The 24,950-nt window shown below is 41.1% G+C and overlaps 2 protein-coding genes across 2 annotated transcripts in view; one reads left to right on the forward strand and one right to left on the reverse strand.

Moving 5' to 3' along the window:
- T265_05254 (hypothetical protein) overlaps positions 1–24,950 on the reverse strand; it is a gene marked incomplete at both ends in the record, with an annotated part of 73,794 nt that overhangs the window by 44,359 nt on the left and 4,485 nt on the right. The window contains 3 exons of the mRNA XM_009170223.1: positions 11,725–11,837; positions 22,170–22,349; positions 24,610–24,741. Coding sequence (XP_009168487.1) covers positions 11,725–11,837; positions 22,170–22,349; positions 24,610–24,741 — 425 coding nt within the window. The remainder of the gene's footprint in view (positions 1–11,724; positions 11,838–22,169; positions 22,350–24,609; positions 24,742–24,950) is intronic.
- Positions 162–6,170, forward strand: T265_05255 (hypothetical protein; the record flags this gene model as incomplete). The annotated part of the gene is made up of 2 exons (XM_009170224.1): positions 162–264; positions 5,980–6,170. The coding sequence occupies 2 exons, from the start codon at positions 162–164 to the stop codon at positions 6,168–6,170; spliced, it is 294 nt and encodes a 97-aa protein (XP_009168488.1).

Below are 24,950 nucleotides of genomic sequence, written 5' to 3' on the forward strand. Positions count from 1 at the left end.
AAAATGCCGCAAAAGTCAAAATTATCAGTAGTTGCCCCGCAAATAAAAAATAATTGATTTAAAACACGTTACATGGAAATAGTCGGAAATAATTTGTGATTGAATACCAAAGCAAACAAAATGTTAACAAATGCTCAAAAAACGAGTCCTCATTTATAAATATGAATGCTGCGCTGCAAAATACAGAAACTCACCGTAAAGTGGCATCCAGATTGAACGATGATTACGATGGCGGTTATGGGGATAATGATCACAGGAGCCATAGTCAGAGACCATCCAAACCATACAGCCCAGTGAGGATAATTGTACACCTGTGTGCTTCCGTGAATAGTGACATTAACGACCTGAGACACGTTGGACAGTAACTCTGGATGACGTGTACCGTAGTTGTATTGCAAGGGTGTTGGGTCGAGAATGGCGCTCAACACCATAACCTTAAGTTGTGTCACCAAACCAAAATTTGGAAATATAGATTACATACGTTTCACTTCATACAAACGTAGGCGTATTTTAAAAATAGAGCATGTAGTACTTGAGAAATTTAACACTCTAATGATCTGACTACATTTTTACCAAGTGATAGCCATTTTTTTCTGTGCCATTCAAGAACCACACTTAAAAGGCATGTTGTTAAAAATCCACACAGTTTCACTTCTGTAGAATGCACCCGCCTAACATCACATCGTTCAGATGCAAACTTGCCGAGGTATTACTGAGAAATTCGGTTACATTTTAGTCTCATTTGTTCAAATATCCAAAATACTAGAGCCTTGAAACCATAACAATTTCACCTGTAACACCAAACGTCCTGAACTTGCTCGCTGTTTTTGAAAACAGAACGTGCGTGAACTTAACACATTACACTGAATTCATCCCTTAGATTGGGTGGAACCAAATGAATGTAGTGAAATTTTATGGTGTTATTTCTTGATGAACGAAGTGGCGTAATTTGACCTTCATAAATAGAGTGTTAAGCCATGCCAATATGAAATCCCAGTTGAAAGATTTATTTTTCAAATTAGCGGTACGTTTATGAGGAGTCGGGGCCACATAAGTTGTTGTCCATTCAGTTGATATCGAATCATCTATTTATGACCGGCCTTGATTCAATGTTTTGATTGAATAATCCTTTGCAAACGTGGAACATTTCTGTCACGTTCCATTGTACATGGGTGCTCATGTTTCGTTCCTAAAAAGCCTTTATATGCCACTAAGTTGCATTCCTACGAAGTACGCGCACAGTGAGTTGGTATTAGTGTTGTTTTTCCAAATATGAGTGGTACTTTTGAGCCAGCGATGTGGCGATTCACATGTTTTTGGTGTGCGGTAAAATTACCATGAAATTTGGGAATTATTTTGTACCACATTTCCAAAGCCTCTTTGGGCCATAGCTGAACGCAAGAATGACTAAACAAATGAATAGCTGAGGGAAAGGTGAAACAAGAAAGCAGACAATAATAATCGTTAAGCTGCAACATAGTTCCGGTGCCTAGCTGCCACGATGCATCAAGGAAATACGAAGCCTCTGCTACCTCCGGGTTGCGCGAAGCCGGACAGGTGCAGGCAAGATGCATAGGTGGGGTTCAAACGTGGACATTTCGGCCATAAACTTGCGCTTTAACTGTTGACCCACATCGAACTCACAGTAAGAAAATGCTAGTTTCGGCACGCATTTATATGTTATTAATCACTTATTCTATCTTTTTTGGTCCAGAAGTTACACTTGAATAAGTCATTTATGAAAAGGCTGCAAGTACCGGGTTGTTCGAATTGTCCATCAAGAAAAGTACCTGCGAGAGTCAGTAAAGCAGCACTATGCCCTAAAGGGATCATCAACAGACTGCTTAACGTGCTCATTGTCGTCCCTGTTGTTGATCACTCTAAAAGCGTTGGGTGCCTGAGGAAAGAAAACTAAACTCAGCAACTTACCACTAGTAAAATGGGTGTGACGAATTTCCAACACAGTCGCCAATAGAGACTCGGTCCTGGCAATGTCATTTCTTTGATGTCTTGGCAAAGCCGATCCATTCCTAATATAGACAGAGAGATGTACAAAGCCAATTGGAGGCAAGAAGTTATACGTTCACGACATATTCTTGTGGAATTACAAAATAGCAAAACAAAATATATTAATTCTATTTTCATCAGATTTTCTCACATGATTTGGCACCGTTAAGTTAATGAATATTTGTAGATGAGGTTGGTGCCTGTGCATTGCCTTTACCAAATTTGACGTTGTCACACCTCATGGCATAGTTTGTCCTTCCTTTATGCATAGCGAAAAACCCAACTGTTCTCAAACGACACCCAGGATACATAAGTTCCAGAACGGACTGTGTAATTGTCCATACTTTGAATCCACTGAACAAAATGCCATACTCGGTAGCCCAATTTTCCTACTTCATCAAGTTAATGTAAGAGTATTCTATGCTCAGTTTTCTTCCAGATTCTTTTGCTTACGTTCCCGCTGTCCGTACTATGAGCAAATGAAATTTGTTCAGCATGAGATAGAAATTTAAAGGTAAGACGTTCTTTTACCGGGGTAATGTCAACGCACAAATGTATTCCTTACCTTAGTTTGTCCTCAAAATTAAGATCCATAGAGCTTACACAGTGTCCTATGATGCGGCCATGGAAACTGTTTACGAACGATTTTGGAGAGGCCAAAATTAGAAAGCCTTTTGAGATGGCACGCGCCATCAACAAAGCAGTTTTACCCTTCCATGTTACATTAGGGACAATGTTTGGCCCGACTAATAGTTCACTATTTCAGAATTTGGGGACTCGCAGTTCCATGTAGATGAAGGGTGGCTCCATCGGAGACCAACATTAATCAGGTTTGTACAAGCGTTAATATCCAAAGTGAGGTTGCTTCCGTATTACACTGTATCTATGTTTGGCTAGACTGCACAGAGTTATGGGATTCAGCGTAAAAAAAAGTGGAAGACAATACTACATAAAAATTATGATGATCTGCTGAGCAGCTAGAGTGTCGACTTGTTCCCATATGAACGCTTGAAATTTGACCCTTTGTATTGAAAGAAAGCCCTCTGCGTTAAGCAACGGGAGTTCTTTAGGTACAAAAGGATTAAAGGGATTTATCATCATAGCAAACAGCACGCACTGCTAGAATCAACCGAGCACACAAGCAGTTTTTCAGAAAAAGGACCTCCGATGTAAAATGGAACGGCCGACTGCTGTTGAGATTGGGTCGTCTTCAGGAGTAAGCATAGAGATTGCTCAGATCTCCAGTCATCATTCCGTTTTCTCACAATGAACTCTGAGCACATTCACGAAGTTTTATCTGATCGCATAGTAAATCGTACGTAGTCCGTCAGTCTTTGCGGAATGATTTTTCCAATGGGCCAAGTCAAAAGTTACCAGTTCTTTATGGTAGCTTACAATAATTTTTTGTCCTACTGCGTTTGCATATTTGTTCTTGGAGGAAGGGTACAAATCTCCATTGGCCTCAGAATTTCGCCCCTACGAGCGATATTATTACCACCACTGCTATATACCGCTGCAAGAATCTTAAGCCCAGATGTGTTCGATTAGTGCACTTAGCTGCGGAGATCATTCGAAGTCAGTGCAGCAGTTTCTGTCGTCGTTTTTGGTGGTTTGGTTTTAAAATTTCCAGTCCAGTGGTCTTAGAAGCTTAGAGAAACTGAGTAGCCGTTTACAGCAATGGCTAATAGCTGAAACCCACTTGCGTGCTAGCCGACTTGAGTGAGTCTCTATTGGTTATGTTTAGTATCTCTCAAAGAGCAAACTAAGCACCAGTTTGAAATATAAATTACAGCGTTGCCTCCCAATAGTATGCCTTCAATAGAAGGGGAGAAATGACTGAGTTCAAAATTTGTGCTGAAATAGTTTGGCTGCTTGCATAGAGACGACAGTAGCAGAGTCATCCACTTTAAAACCACCTACTTTAACGCAGTTGAAACTTGACTGTACCTGCTTGCACGTCTATCGTATGGCCTTATGTGTGCCTCTCCCGCTCTCTCTCCCCCCACCTATTCCAGGTACCACGGACCGGCCACCACGAGTCCCGGGCAGGAAACAGTAACCCTCCTTTACACCCCCCGTGATTGACCTTGACCTGACTTTGTACCCCCGACTTCCGGTTTCGTTTTCGGTTTAATGCACGTGTGTTGTTGCCACGCTCCGGTGTTCTTTTCTGTGTCGCCCGACCTGTGCGAATGTGTGCTGTGTGTGCCGTGTGGATTCCGTATCACCAACCTCTATATCTGCGCAATTCAGAATCGACGTGTGCCGTCGCCACATCCTCTCGAACGTCGAATACCGCTGACTTCCTGACGTCCCACACTACACTACCAATCTATCCTTGAAACGCTAATTTAGATGCCTGGGCAGTTAGATGTCTCCACGTAAAATTTATTCAAAAACCGCTGAAGTGGATGACATTCGCGCCACATAGTCAATACAACGATGCATTTTTGGTTAACATTTCCATAGTGCGGCTGTTGGCAATAGCGATCATCCATAACTCGGGATTTGCTTTTTGGACACTTGAAAATTCACAGAAGTGCATCGATGTTTGACCGAACTTTTTTCCTTCTATGAGATACCAAATGTAGCGAATATATTTCATGACTGATAATGTGGGATAATTCTTACTAAAAGAGCATTCACATCAAATAACAATAAAATGCAGCTCCAATCCGCACCGCATGTGTTTGGTTTTTAAAGTGCTGGATTTTTCAACGTCACAGACAAAGTTAGCACATCTATGCCTGAAGAAAATATTAAGGAAAGTTTCGGATGTCTGAACCAAGCTTCATTTTCAAAATCACCCTATGGCGAAATGACGCACCCAAAGATAGGACAGTCTGTGCAATGTTTAGTGAAACATGGGGCCATTTAAAAAAGTAGGATTCCAAAATCGACCTTCCAGCAAGATTACAACCGGTTGCGCGAAATTGTTCGCCTTTTTTCACTTTTTAACTGCCTTCGAACAACCAACAACAAGGGCATCTGATCACGGTTAGGCTTTCCAGTTTAACCTCAGTAAATGACCAGGACGCCTTATCTATTTTACTTCAAAAGCATTTATTGTTTGACTCAGCTTAACGGAGAAGCTAATCGAAAATAGCCCACAAAACGCATGCTCTTCCATGATAATAAGGCTTAAGATTTGTGTGTGTGAAGAAACAGTTTCTTAGTGCTTGATCATTGGCTCTCGGCTCAGTTAGGGTGGCCCTGACAGAATGGCATTTCTTGCTTATAGGCAATTTTGATGAACAAGGAAAAAGTGCCAACTTTTTGATTCCGATCTACACTGTGATAACCAAGATTGATCTTGAAACATTCACCGGGAGGATAGTTAGCAAGATTTCACACTAGCAAATCAGAATGCAAATGACAAAACACGTATATTCAGCAAACTGAAGATTTACGAGTCAAAGGAGATGAAACGTTAAGGTAGTTTACAGTAGTCCTGTTCATCTTATCGAATTAAGTGAACAATTCTTAGGACGGAACATAGTGTGAATTTCAGAGTCCTGGAACGAAAATAGTTTGCCTTTAGGACCATCAAGAGTTCTGTTGAGCATACTCGCTGGTCTGATAGTGACAGAATGGTGCCACTGTAGTAATTTGACTCACAGGTTTGTTATCAGCGAACTACGGGTAATCGTCTGAGTCTCAACGACATCAGCCATAGTCCCTCCATGCTTCGTGGAAAGGTTCTAGATTTACGGTCATCCACAGACGAGGAGATAATCTGTCCTAAGCAGACACTGCCAAAAACAAATGTTCTTTCAACCAGTTATGCACAGGAAAGTCGAAACAAAATATGGTAGTTTCAGAACGAACACAAAGTCTTTATCAAAGTACAAGTATTGTGTAATGAGTGATCGTTCAGATGAATTTGTGGTAATCAGAGAACTGTGATACCAACTGATACATGGTGTGCCAAATAGTCTATATCTTAAAAATGTGTCCCTTCCCTTTTACCAGAATGTGCGTATTTAAACCTTGCCAAACTGTTTGAAATGAAGGAGCAGCAGAGTACACAAAATATGCTTACCATAGAACCAGGATACTGCAATTACTTGAAACAAGCTGCCGATGAGAAGCGAAGCGCCAGCCACATATCGGTCCATCAAATTGAATACGTACATTCCACCCTAAGCACATTCCGTATGTGAAAAAAATTAGATTAACTTCACGGAAGTACTGCTCATTGGCATGCGTAAACTTCTGAAAGATACTGAAAAATCAGCGCATCAAAAAAAGAATAAAACTCCAGGTAAGTTAAGTCCGACCAGTCAAATAATCGCCAAAAACAACTCAGTTATGTTGATTGGTTGCCAGTAATAAAAAGCTAGCTACACATTCTTCAATAGCGTTTTTACTCCTTAGTTTGTCCTAAATTCAGTTCATATGTCCCGTTCTCACAGTGCGCTGTGATTTCGTTTACGGTATGCTATAACAAATGACTGGGCCGCAACTCTTCAAAGCGAGCTGACGAAAGTTAATCGGTGATGTTCACAAAAGAAGTAAGATGGGTTGTCTGTTCTAGAACAAAATACCAGCACGATGAGAATTACCTGACCATCAGAAAAATTCATAAACACGTATAGACACCGGACCACCGTGCGCAGCGGTACAGAGTTAAACGATGTTAGGTCAAGTTTAATCAAGGCACGATAGTAGATTAGGTTGAGGGCCTAGACATCAGACAGAAGTCTATTCAAATACAGAAACTTATCACTCTAAAACTGACTGAAAAGTTATGGCTTGCAAGAAAATACAGTGGGGCAGCGCGACAGGGGTCTCGTAGATAATGAAAATAAAAAATATTATGAAGTGCTCCTCGGGGTCGTCTTTTTCTTACCAGGTCTATCGAACTATGTTACGATAGATTCATCGTATGAATTACGTCATACATAGTTGCAATCAGTTGCACTTGTCCTTGTTTAAAAGTTAATAACGAAATATCACCCTATATTGAGCTACATTCTGGTCCAAGGCAAAACATCAATTTAAACAGAGTTTTCAGCTTCCATCTTATTCGCGTCGGTGGTGCTTGGTTGTCCCTGTCTGTGTTTTCTCTAACAGGTTTTCCACATGATGAACATTCAAATTGCCCACCTTCCAATACAGCTAACTGGCGACCCGATCCACTCAATATGAGTGTCTTTACTGCTAGTTGCTTTGCTCAGTTGAAGGTCGCGCTTACTGACTTATGGCCCTGTGTAACACATTGTTTCGTCAGTGCCAAATGCTTTGCACAATTTCCTTGTTCCTTCTTGCACAAAATCTGCTCGGTATTCATGGTATAGCTGTGTTGGAACACTTCGGGTTTGGCGTTACAATCTGGAGTATGTAATTTCGCACTGATTTACACTCAACCTTGGATCTGGAGCAGTTTAGGTCCCTGGGTTTCACTTCATTGATTGTATTGAAATGCCCTGTTAGGCATACGGGGAGACTTCAATGTGTGTGGATGTTCACAGCCTGAGCATCCGAGAACGGTAGTCTATGGTGATCTACTGGGAGCAGTAGTTGATGAAACCTTCATATGGAAGTGCTTCCGCACAGTGATCCTATACTGTTCTTGATTTTTATTTCTCTTTGGCTTATTAAACTGTCAGAAAAAGGGATACTTTTTTGCCAGCCGAGTATTCTTCATATGCGATAGATGCAGTTTTCGTCTGGGTGCATTAGAATCACCAAACTAACACATGTCGCATTGACCAGGGCCACCAGACACGCAGATCCGACAATAAGGAATGTAAGAAAAGGTCGAAATCCTGGACGCTTCTTCCACTTTGTTGGGACCACATCGTTCAACGCTGTGATTACGGATTCCAGTCCGCCCATCTGAAATACAGAAGTATGAAAAGAGCGTGAGAATCGCATTTTTACGATAAACGCGCATCAGAAATAGTGGGAATTCACAGACTCGAAACTGTCTAGAAAACTGATGGGATCTGGCAGAGGGCTCATGGTCAGTTTCGCTTTCAAAGCCAACAGGTATTCACTGTCCTCGGATTTTCATCAGCGTTATTGCTTGTTTGAATGCTAATTTGAGTGCACGTAGATCAAGTGCCCATTTTCAAACGAAATTTTCCTGAAACGAGATTTAACTGCGTGACGAAAATGAAACTTATACTTATGGTGTTCAAATCAGTAAAATGTAGAAGAGCTACTATGTCTTACTTATGTCTTACATCACCAGTTCAGCACGATTTCCCATCCACTACACGAAGCAAGACGCGATAAGCATTGAACTAGTATTTTTCGCAAAACCAACTAAACAGAAGAGGCAACCACTGTCGGGGGCTTCATTGTGCATGGGCTCTTCAGGCCCCTATTACCTGTTCCTCGTCAGTAGTCAGTCCGTTCACCGTCGTTGCGATTCCCTGCTACTATGTTGGCGGAAAAATATATTGGACAGCGGTAAGAAAAAGTCAGGAGAAAAAAGAACCAATGGCGTTACTCTCACGCACTGTCAGCTGGTTCATTCCAACCAAGCTGCTGAAAGTGTGACTTTTCCCGCTTGCATTCTCTGGCTTCCGAGGTCGAGGTACTGATTTACTTTTCTAAGGAAAGTTTTCAGTTACCTCCCTCCCTCACTGTAAGCAACAAAAGATACGCACTTGCACCATTCAATGGATGCATTATTCACGGGACCGGACATCAACTCAGGAATAGATCAGCTTGGCGAATATACTGTACGGTACTTTCGTAGCCTCCTTCCAAAAGAATTGACTGCGTTGCGTAATCGTATAAGTAACGGAGATTCCGACGACGTTTTTTAAGACGTGACTACTGCCGAGTAGCTCGTGCTACTTTCATCGAATGTGACCAGTTTGTAGTTCACTACGCAAATTTCGAAAGGCAACTATGGGACGTCCTAAGTTTTCTCTGGTATCCACCCAGGCTGGGCAAACCGATGAAGAGTTGGGTTGGTCAGGCTTCCCTGTTGATGTTACCTCGCATGGTGGCAGGACAAGCCAGTGCTAAGCTGGGCAAACAGACCAGCTGCTTCCTGATCAACAGTCCGTACCTATTCAAGCTTCCAATATGTAGGCATAATGACAGAACAAACCATCTTTAATTACGCTCACTGAAATTACTGAATCGCCGACGACCGACGCTCTGAAAGACAGGATGTCGTTTTCACTCTATTCGGACGTTTTTGGACGACCTGGTGTTGTAAATTGGAACGAAGCGCTGTTTACAGTGGTGTATGTGCTGATCAGATTGTAAGCAGGACAAATATTTTGTGGCAAGGTCTTGGTTGTTGCAAGATTGGGAATAGATGGAAATGTCATCTCACCCAATCACTTGGGTACTTCACATCTGCCGACTAGTTCAGGCCTTCATATGAATATCTGTGATCGAATTTTAAATAAGCTACGAGAATAAGAGCACATCCACCATTCTATATTATACGCTGACTTGGTGAAGATCCATCATTGTGGATTTGAGAACGCCTTTCACATGCCCTCCATTGATTTTTTCGCGAACCAACAGCAGTTATCTCGCATCGTACGCAAATTTCACTGACTACATACTTGCATGTTGTAGGAATAGGTAAACACGTGTAACTGAAACGACCCGTCTCAATTTTCTGTTCACCAAATTTCATGGAGTCATTTTATTATCCGAGCGAGAGCCAGTAGTCCTTTCTCAACACTGGCCAAGCAAAACGAGCATTTGCCCTATATTACATTTAACAATCGGAGTTTTTCAGCGCCGTTCAGGCTATTTAGCTGGGATTAATTATGCACATTCAGGCACCCAGAGCAAACGCCACTGAAATAGCGCTATGCTCACTGCCGCCGTGAGTACAGACCAGAGAGATGTTTTCTGCTTAGTCCAATGATCTGTTGCCTGGCTCTATGAGTTATGCGTCACCGTTTGTCCCAGAAGACGTGTACCAGCCGTTCAGTGCGTACTTCTGACTCGCGAACGACGGGTGCGTAGAATTCAAACATGTTAACGTAACACAGTTCGGTCAGTGCAGTGCCAATATTGTTCTTCGGTACAACCGAACTCCCTACTCTCATTTAGGGAGGGATACTGTTTGCGAAGTCCAGTGCTGTGGTTTAGCTTCCAGGATTAAAACCAGTGAATTAAGAGTGAGTACAACAATATTTTCCCTTTTTTTCCAGAGGTTTCCGCTGGAAGTGAAATTTGAAATGATACAGATAGTAGTTACAGAAAACTGCCCTTCACCGCGAGTCGGGTCATTCGCTGAAATACAGTATAATGTTTAAACCAGTGTCTACACCAGTGCGAATAAAATATGTTAACTTTGAGTTTGATGGAATAGAGCTAGATTGAAAGCTAAAAGAGGACTGCACTCGTTTAAACTTATTGTTTTTTCCTTCCAATTTCAGAACTATCACGCCGTGTTATATCGACCTTCGTTAATGCATCTGATCAGTGAAAATAGTGGTCGATAGGGTATACATTGAGAATGCTTTCTTCTAGGAGTTGTGGTTGTGAAAACGTGAACATGCTTTCACTCGAAGAAGCTGACATCAGTTCTTTTTCACCGTTGATTTACCAGGTGGCGAATTGTTTCCGAGTAGCCATTGTCCTTACTAGTCATTGTGACTGAGGTTACCAGCTTTAATTGTACATTCAAAACCTAGTTTTATAAATTATATGGTGTAAAAGTGGCTGGCACTATAGCCGGTTAGGTAACCGGTACACTGCACTGATGTTCAGTTGCTTTAACTCTACAAATGATATGGTTTTTCTCGTCGAAATATTGGCATAACCGGAGAATCCGCATCTCGAGACCAAGACAAAACCGACATTTGTTTCGAGAAGATAAAATGACCTTGCGCGAACAGACAATGTGACCATTGAATCTGGTCGTGGTAGAGCCTCGACAACAGCCGCAAGGAATGGACGGGAGCGATGAAAGACGTTCGACAGACGTTCAACTCATCTTTGTAGTTAGGTGAAGACCAAGTGAACATGCAAAGCCATATATAATGTTTACATTTTGAAATTCAAAGAAAATTACCAACAATTTGGCTGTTTTTTTTATTCACTATGCACAGCGTTAAGTTATTCGCATCCTTTGTTAAATTAGTCGGTGGAGAATTTAATTGATGTGTCCGGGTGTATTCTTGTGACCGAAAAGAAACTTGCGTTTGTTGTATCCGAAAGATGAACCTCCCGTCTACCGTGCTGTTACTTTGCCGAATGAATTTCTGAGGGGTTTTTCCCTCCAAGTCACTTACACTGCTAGCGGCAATCTACCAACACAGTGAGCGAGCTCTTCGTTCGTTTTCCGCAGTGAGCCAGGTTCCCTTATCATCCGGTCCCTTTAGTAGCTGGAATGTCATTTGTTCAAAAGTCGATGGGTACTGGATAAAACACAAAAACACCGGTTTCGAGCACTCATAGTGTGGGCGGAGCAAAATGTGATGTGGTAAGTGTCCAGTGTTGCTAGTCTCAGGTCCCTTGTTGTTTCCGAATCTAGCACATTCTGAAAGCGGATTATAGTTTAAGTGGGTTTCGAGAGTATACCATTTGCTTTTTCACGGAATCATCGTTACTTCAAGACGAAAGTGCGATGAAAGGACCTGCAAATCTTTTTTTTTTTGCTCGAAAACACAGTGAGTACTTTTTGTGACAGATACACGCACGTAAATGCTTGCTGAGTGGGCATAGGATAATTTCTCTGGTTACTGATTACAACCGGTGTACAAAACCAAGAAGTAAACTTACTCCACTATCGATTCCCAGCATGATGAGCAGGAGAAAGAACGTGAAAGCCCAAAATGGAGCCACTGGCAAGGTCCCGATTGCAAATGGGTATATTTGAAACACAAGACCAGGTCCTGTAACATGCGATAAATAGATTGCCTGCATTACGACGCCGGAAGCACTAATCTGTCCGGTAATAAAGTAATATGATTTAGTTTTTGTTAGAGTAACAGCAAACGCAGGAGTGGCACAAATGATTCAGTTTTCCTATGGAATCTAGACAGCAACAGAAAAGATGTTTTTTTCAAGACATTGCCGTTTCGCATGCAAACGCATTAGTTAACTGTTGAATAAACGAATGGACGTCATGCATTCAAAATAATTCCTGCAAGTGAAATACATGTAATTTATAGCCATAACAAAAAAAGACAAAAATAGGGCTGATGTTAATTTTTTACTTGGCCGAAAATGTTTCAGTGCGTTAGATTCTGGTGTAGTATTCGAATCGAGCGCACTATGATCCCCTGTCAACCCTTACGGCATAAATAACCACAAGACTGGTCCACTCAGTCTACTGAGACAAAGAAGCACTTGACCTGAGAAGCGTCAGTCACAGAGCATTCACTTGAAATGTCAAAAGGTGTGCAATTCCTGTCGGTTTAGTTAAGCAGCAATGTATGCAAATTTTCCATCGTTCGATTTTGGCTTGAACTTATGTTTTGGCAAATTCTATTTTACCAATACTAGATAGATTCAGACAAAGCACGAAATCTGGCATTGAAGAAGAAACGTTTGACTCGTGAGTGTGCATTCCGAAAATTCATGTGTACCACAAGAAACAGAATGACATCAAATTGGTGCCACCCTTCTCAACATTGGTTGGCTAAACGGCTTGTGAAACTGTGTTAGCCCATAAGAATATGAGCAAAATTTTTCTAAAACGCTAAAAATTGTTTAGCATATTTAGAAAGTATTTATATTTCAAGTCTGGCGATGTGCTCTGTTAATGTCGAAAACTTATTTGACACCAAGCCCCTGATTTTTATGTTGAGTTAAAACATGCACTTCACATTAATTCACATTCTCCAACACTAAGAATTCTAAGCTTATTCTTAATGTCATCAACTACAGGTGAAAGAAAGAAGCGTTCGATGCGGAGTTATTTATCGGAAAACACCAACCGAACAGTTACAGACTATTGGAAAGGGAAGCAAACCTCTCATATGCATCTTGTTTAAAAGACTGAATATCCGCCTTCTTTTTAAAAGCATCTTTCTGAAGTTTCTAGGATATTAATTATCACCCAAATGCAAACGAATGCTACAAAATGATTCCACAAATTCCGTAGAAACCCTCACTTTTCAATAGACGTGAAGCGGAGTGGTGAGAAAACCACCTACTACTTGCGTGCCTCATCAGTAGTACCATGTTGCAACCAACTAAGGCAAATATCCTAAGCTATTCTTGAAGCTTGGCGAAGTTGCAATTAAAACTGTTCCGTTATACAAAAATAACCTATTGATATTTTGTTTCTTACAAAATACGAAAGATACGTTTACACTGCGCCTTCATTTTTTGCTGCCATCTCGCAAAACATAAAAATATATCAAGTAAGCAGATGACTTGATTTAATATTCCTAACGAAAATTAATCAGGGTGTCTTTTCATATAGCCTAGCGTAAGGTGAACCCTCTTGAACAAAGTAGCTCCATAATTGTACCATTTCCTGTTCACAGTGATGCAATTTTTCGCATGTCCAATCGTTTCCAATTGTGACAAAGTCAGCCTTATTTAAACTTTGCTATGCAGGCTACAGTGCACTACTTAAGTTAGAACTAACACTGAATGTGGTTGGTAGCAAAACTGGAAGCCAATCCGCATGCTGAAGTAGACGATTCACCGCCGATCAAAAGGTACAAGCCCGGTTCATCTACTAGAGAATGTATCTGACGTTGTACATACGTTCGTTGTGAACAGATGACCTGAAATATGAACCATAAATGAGACAGAACACATTCACACGCTGCTGCGCCATATGGATCCTAAATTGTTTTTAACCTATCAAATTGGTGTCTATTGGTTATGGAACAGTTGACAGCAAACAGATACATAACTGACTGTCCCCCAGCATACGGTCAGTCAGATGACTAATATTTCCTCACATGAAGCCAACACGAATTTGTCATGCTGTCGTTAGTTCTTTCAAGTAATTTGAGACCTGGTGAAAGCGTTGGCGACTAGTGAACTGATGTAATAAATGAATATGTTCAACGCCTTAACCACCAAGTGTGATCCTTGTCCAGGAACAGATAACTGACTGACAGTGGAATAGTCCTCAATAGGATAGTCGGAAACTCGCTGGTAGGTCGTCCTATGAGTTGGCTGGTGTGAAGTTTTTCTTGACAAAATTGGGTTTACACGGTGTTAAGTGCAAGTCTGGGCGACCTATCGTGCTTGACTCGTCACTGTGTAGTGAATCAGGCCGGACCAAGCGGCAAGTAACTACCATCCCATTGTCAGACTTGTTGGCGCACAAATTTTAATTCATCACAGCGCGCAAGCCGAGATTTTACTGCAGTCTGTGCGTGTTACCAAAGTTATCGACGAATTCAGAGGGAACAGAAATGGAGCGGTCACACACACAAATCAGTAGAAACCTTCAGTAGTGAATTGGCCATCCAACTGCCTGTTGTGAAATGAAACCATCCAACAACGTCAAGGATGTGTATCTTGTTGTTTTCAAAAAACTATTGTATCGGTTTACCAGTATATTTTAACGGCTTTCAGCCAAATGAAGCTTATTTGTCGCAATGATAACCTTGTAGCCTATTAAGAATTTTGCAATAAAAATTAATCTGGCGGTTGAAAATTTCGGTAGCCATCTGCTATAATGCAAAAAAAGTATAAAACATCTGTCAGTCGACTTCGTAGCACCCCTGGAGGGTCATGTGTTTTGGTAGGACGGAAACCCTGGAAGATGGTCTTTGTCGGTTGCTGCATCATACTGGCGATTTATAGGTTCTAAGCCTGGGTGATAAATGAAAAATATTGGTTTTCCTTTTTAGAAGATCCAATCAACCGTTTGTGGCTCAGCACAAAGCAGGTGTTTGTTGGTAAATTTCGCGAACCACATAAAAATATTTTATGACATCTCAAATCCGTGGATGCATTGGAACGACTTCGCTTAAGGTCAAACGTTAGCTTTCCACCCGGGAATTACCGAACGTGTAATTAAATGTATGAACCGGACAAGGTTCGATAAGTATCCAACTGAGTCATCACAAAGAGAAGGCGCAATATATTCTAGCAATAACATACAATTCTAAAAACGTATCTTTCAGTAAACGATTGCGTACGACCAAGGAATCATTAGATTACAAAAATATTGAGCTTGGAAATCAATAACGAATTTAAGAATATCGATCACTCCATTAAACAAAACACCACATCAAAATTGCTACCCCTGTAGCCTTGCTGGGCAACCAACTCCCGTGAACTACCGAGAGTAGAATATCGCTGACCGATCTTTATTAAAGGTTTAGGTTTAATAAGTCCGCTGGTGTTCGTTAGACATGTTTTGCACGTCCAAACGTTTGTCTTAGACAAATTTTGCCCCCATAGAGTACGAGTTCACTGATCATTCATGTGCTAAATTTTAAGAGTCAGGTACCTTCTGTTCCTCTTTACAGAGTGGATTTCCCCTGTCCGGCAGTAAATATAGGCAACTCGTCAATGGCAAACACCCTTGAATTAAAGCTACTGATGCATGTATGCATTCTGAAATGTATCATGTAAATTTTGCAAAGTTTCCATAAGAACTAACCTGGTTGCTTTGAAACCACACACAGGTTAATGAAAACCAAAGAAACAGCTTAATTATTTCCGTTTTACCTAATCCTTTTGGCAATGGAAAAAAGGTTGGCGTTCCAAACGCTTTTTGGCAAATTTATGAAGTATAAGTCAATATGCCTGTCACCCGTAGTATTAGTTTCAAACCCTGCGTCTGTAGATGATCTACAGAGGCTTAGTCAATTGTCAGGCCCACATAACTAGCCGAACTCATGCAAAGTATATTGGTCTCAACTACCTGGTTGTCAAGTTATTCTGTTAGCTACACATCTGAGTGAGTAGATGAGGTATCAAATAGACCAATTCCGCTGGGACGATTTTTCTCCCACTTTATTATGAGATTAATTCGATTAATACGTATATCGTGACGCCAGTGTAATGGTGGATGCTACTGAGGAGACATGCGAGTAGGATGTGGTGTTCTCGTAAATCTACTCCGCGCCTATTGAAAACTGAAATTCGTTTGCATTTGAGTGATAGTCAATATGTTACCAAGAAAGTTCAGGAATACGCATTCGAGTAAAAGGCGGATACTCAGTTTCTTCAAACAAGATGCAAATAAGAGTTTTTAGCCCTGGGCAATAGTCTGTAAATGTGCAGGCAATGTTTTCCAAAAAGCGACACCGCAGCAAAGGCCTTCTTCCTTTCACCTGGACAAAATCTCGAAAGAAACTATCACATAACTGTATCTCGTATTTCTTCGTGCTATGGGGAACTAACATCGTTTCACGTTACGACCAATCCTTCTAGGAGGAACTGATTGATTTTTACAAGCCCATATATATATCCGATGGTAACTATAACCATTGCACGACAAAAACGGGAGTTTTGCAGCTGAAGGTGATGATGCTGACGATGATATTGATGATGAAAGGTGATGATGATGCGTATGCGGATGATTCTGAATTAAGTGATGCCAAAATTGAAGAAGGTAAATATTGGTTTTCGACGAACCATCACCACTGACAGTTTCCACAGGCGTTTGCAATATGTGCGCAAGATAGCCGAGGTAGGCAAAGACCGTAAAGCCGGCGAAAAGGCTTGTCATAGCGTTGATTACCACAGTTACAATACAGTCTCTGTAAACAAATGTAAAAATAAAGGATTATCCATTATACAGTTGAGCATTACTACTTTTAACGATGTTAGTTTGCTCAAACAAAACGCTTTAAAAGTTCATGAACTTATTTGCTGAGGCCTGACGGAAGGTATATATTAAATGTACATATATAATTCTACAAGGTTAAATAATTTCTGAAAACCTTTTGAAATTTCCGAAGGCCTGTTTTGGAAGTGGACTTTATTCTGGTGACCTCTTTTGACCTTTTTATGGCTTTGTCAAAGCCAAGCGAAACAAGTCGGAAAGGAAAATTATTCCGAACGTAGATTTACTGACGTTTCTAAAACTTTCCTTTATCAGCTAGTAAATTATATGGATTTTAGAATTTACGAAATCAAAAGCTATTCATGTGGCTTCAAGTTGGACTTAATGTTCTGACCCTGGATTGATGCCCGACCAGGTGAATTGGATAGAGCAAAGCACTGTAGAGACGTCGCGTTACTGTTTCACTGCAGAGGGTAAAACAGGTAGATGAGGTGGATAAAAGGTTATATTTGGTTATATTTGGTTTAGGTGAAGCTAAAACAGTACGCAGTAAGCATTGTTTAATTATCTCGTCAACGCTTAGGTCCTAAATACCCCAACAGTCAGCGAACTTAGCTGAGTGATTAAAGTGTTCATCCAACAACTATTTGCTTTGCAAGTTCAGTCACACTTTTTAAAAATACTTCGGGATAGTGTTTCGTCATCTTTTCTGCTTAAGATTTACTCTTGATACCAAGAAACCTTGACAGAGTAGAAAATATCTACTATCACCTGTTTTAAACAGTGCGTTTGGTCAACTCAGCTCTAGTCTTCCTTATTATGTTGACTATCTGGGCTCTTCCAGTAGAAACATCGTAGAATAGCTTCACCAAACCCATGCAATGTGAACTACAGTGCGGACTCCCTCAGTCTGAAACAACGAATAAGTGAAAAAACAATGGTTTTGCATCCAGCAACACCAATACTGCTTCTGATTTGAGGTAGTGAACCTGTATTTGCTCGGCTCTATGAGTTATGCGTCACCGTTTTCACAGAGAACGTGTGCTACTGGTTCATTATGTACTTCTGCCTCACGAACGACGGGTGTGTAGCAGTCAGCCATGTTAATATAACGCAGTTCGACCAGTGCAAACCTTGTTTTTCGGTCCAACTGACGTCACCACTCCCATGTAAAGAGGGGTATTGTTCGTGAACTCTAGTCCTGCGGTTGAGCGTCCAGGATTAAAACCAGTGAATTGAGAGTAAGGGCAACATGTTTCGCTCTCTTCTCCTAAAGTTTCTGCTCGAGGCGAAATTTGAAATGGTACGGATAGTAGTTACAGGAAACTGCTTTTTTCCCCGAGTCTGGCAATTCGCTGGAATAATAATAAAGTATAATATTTATACTAGTGCCTAAACCAGTGAGAACAAAATATGGGCTTTGCTAGCTTCTATATTTGGATTAAGTATAACCACTTCGCTTACTTATAGCTACTCGAATGGATTTATTCTAGATACTGATTATTTCTGATCTAAACTGGACGTGTCAGGTTCCAACGGAACTTTCAACATCCATCCAAATATGTATAAAAGTTTTTACACTTCCCCGGGGTTCATTCAGCGGCACACTCTTGATGTCGCTTCGTGTGAATTTCGGTTTTGTTGGGGGTCTATTGGGGCCCGTAAATCTTTTCCCCCCAAAATATAACTATAGATAGTCTTCGCTTCTTGCACAATTGCCATTTCTAGCAGTTAAACGGGAGTTTACTTAGCAATTAAATAAAATTAGCTACCGGCTTAATTGCATCTGCAAACGGCCAAATAGTAAAGAGGTATTAGTGGACAACCTTGATATTGTGGTTCCGTTTTTCATTAGCAAAATTCTTGAGGTTTACCTGCTCTGCTCTGAATCTTCACAAGGCGACAGAACGTACAAGTCTTAAGTTGTCATATTTTATTTAAGTAGCAGGGAGATTAATCCTAAAGAACCTATAAATGGTTTTTGGTTGAATCCCGTCGCTGTGAGACACTAGTGAGAATTTCAAATTGATATATGTGAGCTTCTGAATGTGTTTTACTCACCTATGGCAGTTGTATCGCTTTGGATTGTACGTCGCGAATGCAATGTGCACACCAAATCCAGCTCCGGTGGAAAAGAAATTTTGAATGGCTGCATTCGCCCAAACCTGAAAGCAAGAATATTCCCGCCAACAGTAAGTAATGCGGTTGGATTCTTTGCACTCGTTAGGGTGGACGGGTGAGTGCTTATGCCGTTTTTTGAAAATAGTAGAAGATATTTTGGTATGAATTCGATGATTTTGTTTTGAGTACGTTGGTTTGAGTAAACCTCCGGTGGTGAGGCAAAATAATCCTCAGGCGGGAAATGATTGAAATTTATAAGTGTGTTTGATATTTACGTGGTTTACTGAGAAAGTGTGGGCAATCAATCTTGCTCAGCATCCATAAATTTTTGTTACGCAAGTCCGAAAATGTAGGATTGCGCTTACAGTTCATTCGAAATATGCCAGCAGTATGACTCGTTACTACTTCTTCCACATTCTCAGAGCTACTGTACAACGTGAACCGAAAAACGGAGAAAAGACAGTAGAGCTGTTTCCTTGTTGGAATTCATCATTACTGTACGTCATGTTATTCGCGTGTGACCCGGCTGCGGTGTTTACATTTCATGTGACATATTCAAGTACGACAGACGAGGCACTGCTCTTTGGCCTTAGTATATACGAAAACAATGAGATTGTTCACTGCTCGTCACAAACCTTGGTATCAAATGCTGATGTATTAGTCTTGGGTCACCTTAACTGTTTCACCAGCATAGGAGCTAAACCGAGTGCTAGGCGGCTCACGCTATCCCCCGGTGAGGTTCCACCACCAAAATTATAAGAACCTTTGTGATTTATGTAGCCCTCAGCCACTTTCGACCCCATGACTACCTATTTACCCTCCGTTTCTGTTATAAGAGTAGAGTTTTTCTTAACATACACTGTACTTTATATTTCCTCAGCGTTTTGCTTTGGAAGCTTACCACCGACTGTCAACTACATTGCCTCTAATTTCGTTCACTTCGAGGAAGAATATGTTTATTGCTTATCGATCTCCGGCTGATAATGACACTCCCTCTTCTGTTGTTGTTGAAACTTAATTGTGGAAAAAGGTGTTCACCCATGCTCCTGCAACTTCGGTAATATCATCGTTTACAACTGTGAATGGATCCATTTCCCCATCACACAGATCCCGTGGAGCGTGATGTCTAGTTTTATTCCACCGGTACCTCCATCTCTTCTTAGCCCTTGCTTGCAAAGACAACAGGGACACAGTACAAAAACATGACCTCTTTATAAACTGGCATTCATCAGACTTTGCGGTGAACTCACTTGTGACTTTAATTCAGCTAATCGTTGTATCATCTGTTCTTACTCGCTTTCCACCCCGTTCTCCTTCTCAACTCATATAACTCGACGAATTTCATCCGTTGATCAGAATAGTACACTTTAATTTTCAACAACTATTCTGGAGGACAATGCATTTCAAAAGGTCCTCCCACTTTCGCTATTGGCTAAGTCAAATACCGCAATGCTGATGATAGGACGTAATTTTTCCCGGCTTACGGAACCCCAAATTTAGACAGCTCTAGTGATAATGACTGAAATCGTTGAAGGCAAGTGGAAACTGTTGAACCGGTTGGCAACCAAGGTGCGAAATGCTTCTCCAGGACTAGCAGCAGCTAGGTTAAAAAATCACCCTGGACAATAATTGAACAGACGAGACTTTTGGGTTCACTTACCTAGGGCGTCACATGCGACAAGTCTGCTTTCGAAATCTAGGACCATTCTAGAGTATCCCATGCGACGAAATTTCTTTCTCGTTTCAAGCACGCTTCAACAAAGGTGCGAATGATAGCACATAATTTTGCGAATGTTTGTACAGTTGCGCTTGCTACACACTATTTAACTATTTGCGTTTCACATTTTCCCATTTTTATTCTCTCTTCAAATTCGAAAATGTCGTTCACCGTTCACATTCCAAACGGTATTTTCACTTTGACCCCGAAGATAACCGGCCCACACCTATCAATTCATCCTCCGCACCCTAAGACAATGCCTACATGAGTGACCATTATTTTGGATTGAGGCGTACCGCGTACCGCGCGGTATATTGTGTCCCGTTTCGCAGGCCTGGCTGTCCTTTCTTGGTTCCTTTGATGAAACGAATATTCCAGCCATAGTCACATTAGAACGTTTCGGGTGGGTCCATCAAGTGCATCTTCTTGGGACGCTGCATTTGAACTTGTTCACTCGGATTGGAAGATTCCTCAATAGCCGCTCCATGAACGTATGAATTGACGGTATTTTATGAGAAGCTCTGGTCAGCCCTGGATTCTCACGCGATTCCGCTCTCTCGTACACAGTACACATCTGCCATGTCGTTTACCTTATCATCCATGATTTCTTCTATCCTTGCCTCTGTAGATGATAATTCTGCACACATTTTTCATCCAAATACTGTCCGATCTGCACTTGACTCCAACTGTGCTCAGTGGGTAAAAGCCTTAAATGCTCTTCACACCGACGTTGCCCACATCCTCACTTGTGGATCGTCAACCTCAGAACTGTTCAACTCTTTCAAATTCATCCACATGTCAATTTTTTCTGTTATCTTACTCCCGAATTAAATCTCTAAAGTTGATTAGATGAACCTCTAGTCCTCATACCCGGGCGTTCATCCCCTTGATTTAACTCTGCTTACAACCCATCCTTGTCCTCACCTCTAAACGTTCACACACCACAATAATCTCGAAAGGCGTGTTCTATTTCTGGTAGGAAAACATCGCCTATTCGGCCTATTGGATCTTTATTCATCTGCACATAGAATACCGCTGTCGTGTTTGGGCTGGGATTTCTCCGTACCCATCTCTCTTTGGCTCCATTCGACGCAAAATAAAAAGCCTCATTATTACTTGTCTACTCGCTGATAGCCTTCTAACATAATTTTTCCTGTTTAATTGTGTGGATTTTACTACGGATATTGTCCACTGGATGCCTGATCCTTTCGTATCTTTGATTATGAATAGGTGGTTTATCCTTCTTGGGATACATCTCATGAATCTGAAGGTACATTCGAATTCGCATCTTTTCGGATCACGACTGGGCGTTTCAATATTAGGACGTATTGGGCCAGTCAGCAGTGTGTCGAACTTGGCTCCAAGTGAGAAGAGAGAGAGGCAGCGTGTTGTCTGAGGATTCCGTGCACTCTTCTGATAATACATGTAGTCTTCCCCGTCTTACAACAATCTGCAGCAGCGTCTAAATTGCTTCTTAAGCTGCACTGCACTATTAATTGTGCATTCTCAACTGAATTTCCCCGGAAAACATAGAACAGCTCCTAAAACAAACCGCAGTGCTACTGAAATATTATTGCAGTGCTACTTAAAACACTGATCGTCGAATATTTCGGCGACAGTGTAAATAATCATGTTTAGAGGGAATTTAAAACAAAATTGGCGTGCTTCACTCACTCACTTTGAGCTCACCAAGTCTGTGGAACTGTGGACGAACGAAATACCAGATTCCTTCTCTTGCTCCTTTCAGCATGGCTCCGTTGATCAGGAGTACGGCCAGTAGTAAATAGGGGCACAGTGCAGTGACGTATACTACCTGAAGGTCATTTATGTTGATGAACAAAATAGCTGTCAGATCTGAGCGTTGAAGTAACAGTGTGAAAATTTTTTCGTGACATTCACTGTTTCGTGTTCATGAGGTTGTCAGATGGAGGCAAATAAATATTCTAGAGAGCGCTTCATGATCTAATTTTGAAAATAAAAAGCTAAAATGAATAGCACAGTCAACCCAAAAGAAAGGCAATAAGATTCGGACAAGTCGTTTTTTGATAACGGAATCGGCGTCCTCTTCAGATGATGCACTTACAACTTCATGTGATCCATACCATTATCTTGGTGGATAACAGACAGCTGACTATGAAATTTGGTAAGAACACCAATATATGATTTTCTCGTCGGGTTAGAAGCTGTCATCTCTATACAAATGATTCGTGCAGGACTTGGCCGTTCCTGGTTGATGTGAGGGCAATTTCCTACCAATTCTAACTGCATGCCCGCTACTTTGGTCAGGCGGTTAGTCCAACTATTTAGCCAAGTCCCTAATGAGAAGCAAGGGATTAGCAAGTATTCACAAACTATAAGACTGTGATTTATTTTCGGATGCATTCTTACGCATTTCAATATGGACTCACAGAAATGTCTTCCGGGTGAGTAGGTATCATGAAGGAGAAGAGTGTGGTTGTCATTATATTTCCAGCTTATAAGGTCTATACATATCAATCGCTGTTTGAAAACGTCAACACAGGCAAGTTCAGATTGTAAACAATTGAGAATCAGCAGTGAATTGCGAAACTGGCAATGGTTTTTGTCAACTTACTTTTCCGGATGTTTTCACTCCACGCCTCATGAAACAGAAGAGAACGCCGAATACAATAATTGTACAGACCATCATTTGCCACTGCATTGGGCCGAGATTGTCCAGACCGGGACTTCGATATAGTTTTAAAGCAACCCTCCTATTAACAAGGAATCATATATCTGAGTGGTAAACGGATGTCAGGGCAATACTAGAGGCACACTGTCAAAAGCAAGAGTGGCAATGTGAACCTGAGACCAGTAATCAAATATTTCAAGTTATCCGAGTGACGAGTAATTTTACGAGAATCAATATTAATATCCTTGAGCCGTAAACCTATAAATTTGAATGAACTGCCAAGTGCAAAGAAATAAAGAATGTATGCTCATTGTTCTACGATGAGTGACAAACACATTAACTAAGCATTGAAACCAGAGGTCTGAATGTTCCATCTCAATCGAGCCATGGTCGAAAAATTACGTTTATTGTTATTCGATACAAGCGAACACGAATACGATTGCATTTCCCAGGGGTTGTTAAACCTGGAGGCGGATTGTAAAATGTTTCTGGCCTCCTTGAACAATTTTACAGCATGGTAAATGCAATAGAATCAGTTTGAGCATGCCTTCGCACCACGGTATCAGCGTTCAGTTTATTCATTTGCATTCACTCATTGTTCCTGTTTGAGTTGTGGTGATTACGTTGGCAAAGATGCCCCATGAATTTTGGTCAAGTGATACCCCCAGAATGTAAACCTTTTTTGACGCAACAGCTCCAAAAATACTGCTTCTGATGGGCTCAATAAAGTTTTACTTTGAGTTTGAATGGAGTGGGCCGTCAGTTTCGTCGTGTCTGAGAAGAACGTAATAGGGTAATTTTATTGGCAAGCTGTGTTGTGATTTCGGATTAAGGATAATGCTACACTATACCCAGTTTTCTATCCAGTCTGGTAGCTAAAGAAGCATACAGAAATTTAACTTTCTAGGTACACGGATCTCCAAAGTATAACGCAATAAACCATGTTCAGAGAAAACACCTTCAAAAGCACTATTTTAATCCCCATTTTTAGATTTTGAGCGGCATTTAAAGAGTATAGAATTACAAGTGATCTCATAGGATGGTTCATAGAGTTGTTATTTGATGCTTACTCGAAGTACTCAGTTGAAGCCAACGTTCGGTTTTGTAAACGCCACCAACTAGAATTGAAGTGCGTCTTCGATTGATTTATCCACTCTGGATAGCTCACACATTCTGGGGTGTTTCCTCGTCGAGAATCACAATGCGTCCAAGGTAGTTGATCCGTAATGGAAGCCATTAGGAAGTACAAACTCCACGCGGAGACGGTGTTGTAGTAAAATGCAACCATATAGGATATTAGAACTTGGGCGATTCCCACACCTTAAAATGAAAAAAGGATTAAAAACGGAGCAAACATTTGAGGAATAAGGTGTTGTGACAGCAACACGACGCTATTGTGCGAGATAGGGAATATAGAGTACAATGTATCACAAAGTAAAGCACTTTTTTGTAGACGCTACTTACCTCGGAACACAGGACAAATATCCCACAGGGCAATCGCTCCATGGCGATGTCTCTGGCCGAGTATGAGTTCCAGATAGAACGCCGGTAATGCAGTGCAGACCATCAGAATAAAGTAGGGGATGAGGAAAGCACCTATGAGGGTACAACATATGTGTATACATATTATTTCTGTTGAATAATGCTAGATCAATAATGGGCTTGTCTGTTTCAATCCAGACGATATTCTTCTCGTTATTATCTTTAGTTGTCCTTGAAGAGAAGTTTCAGGGATATAGTAAACAGAAAGCAGGCTAGGATTGTGAACATGTCTGAACTGTGGCACAACGTTGACTTCCTCATAT

Source organism: Opisthorchis viverrini (genome assembly GCF_000715545.1).
Source record: "Opisthorchis viverrini unplaced genomic scaffold opera_v5_97, whole genome shotgun sequence".
Lineage (NCBI taxonomy): Eukaryota > Metazoa > Platyhelminthes > Trematoda > Opisthorchiida > Opisthorchiidae > Opisthorchis > Opisthorchis viverrini.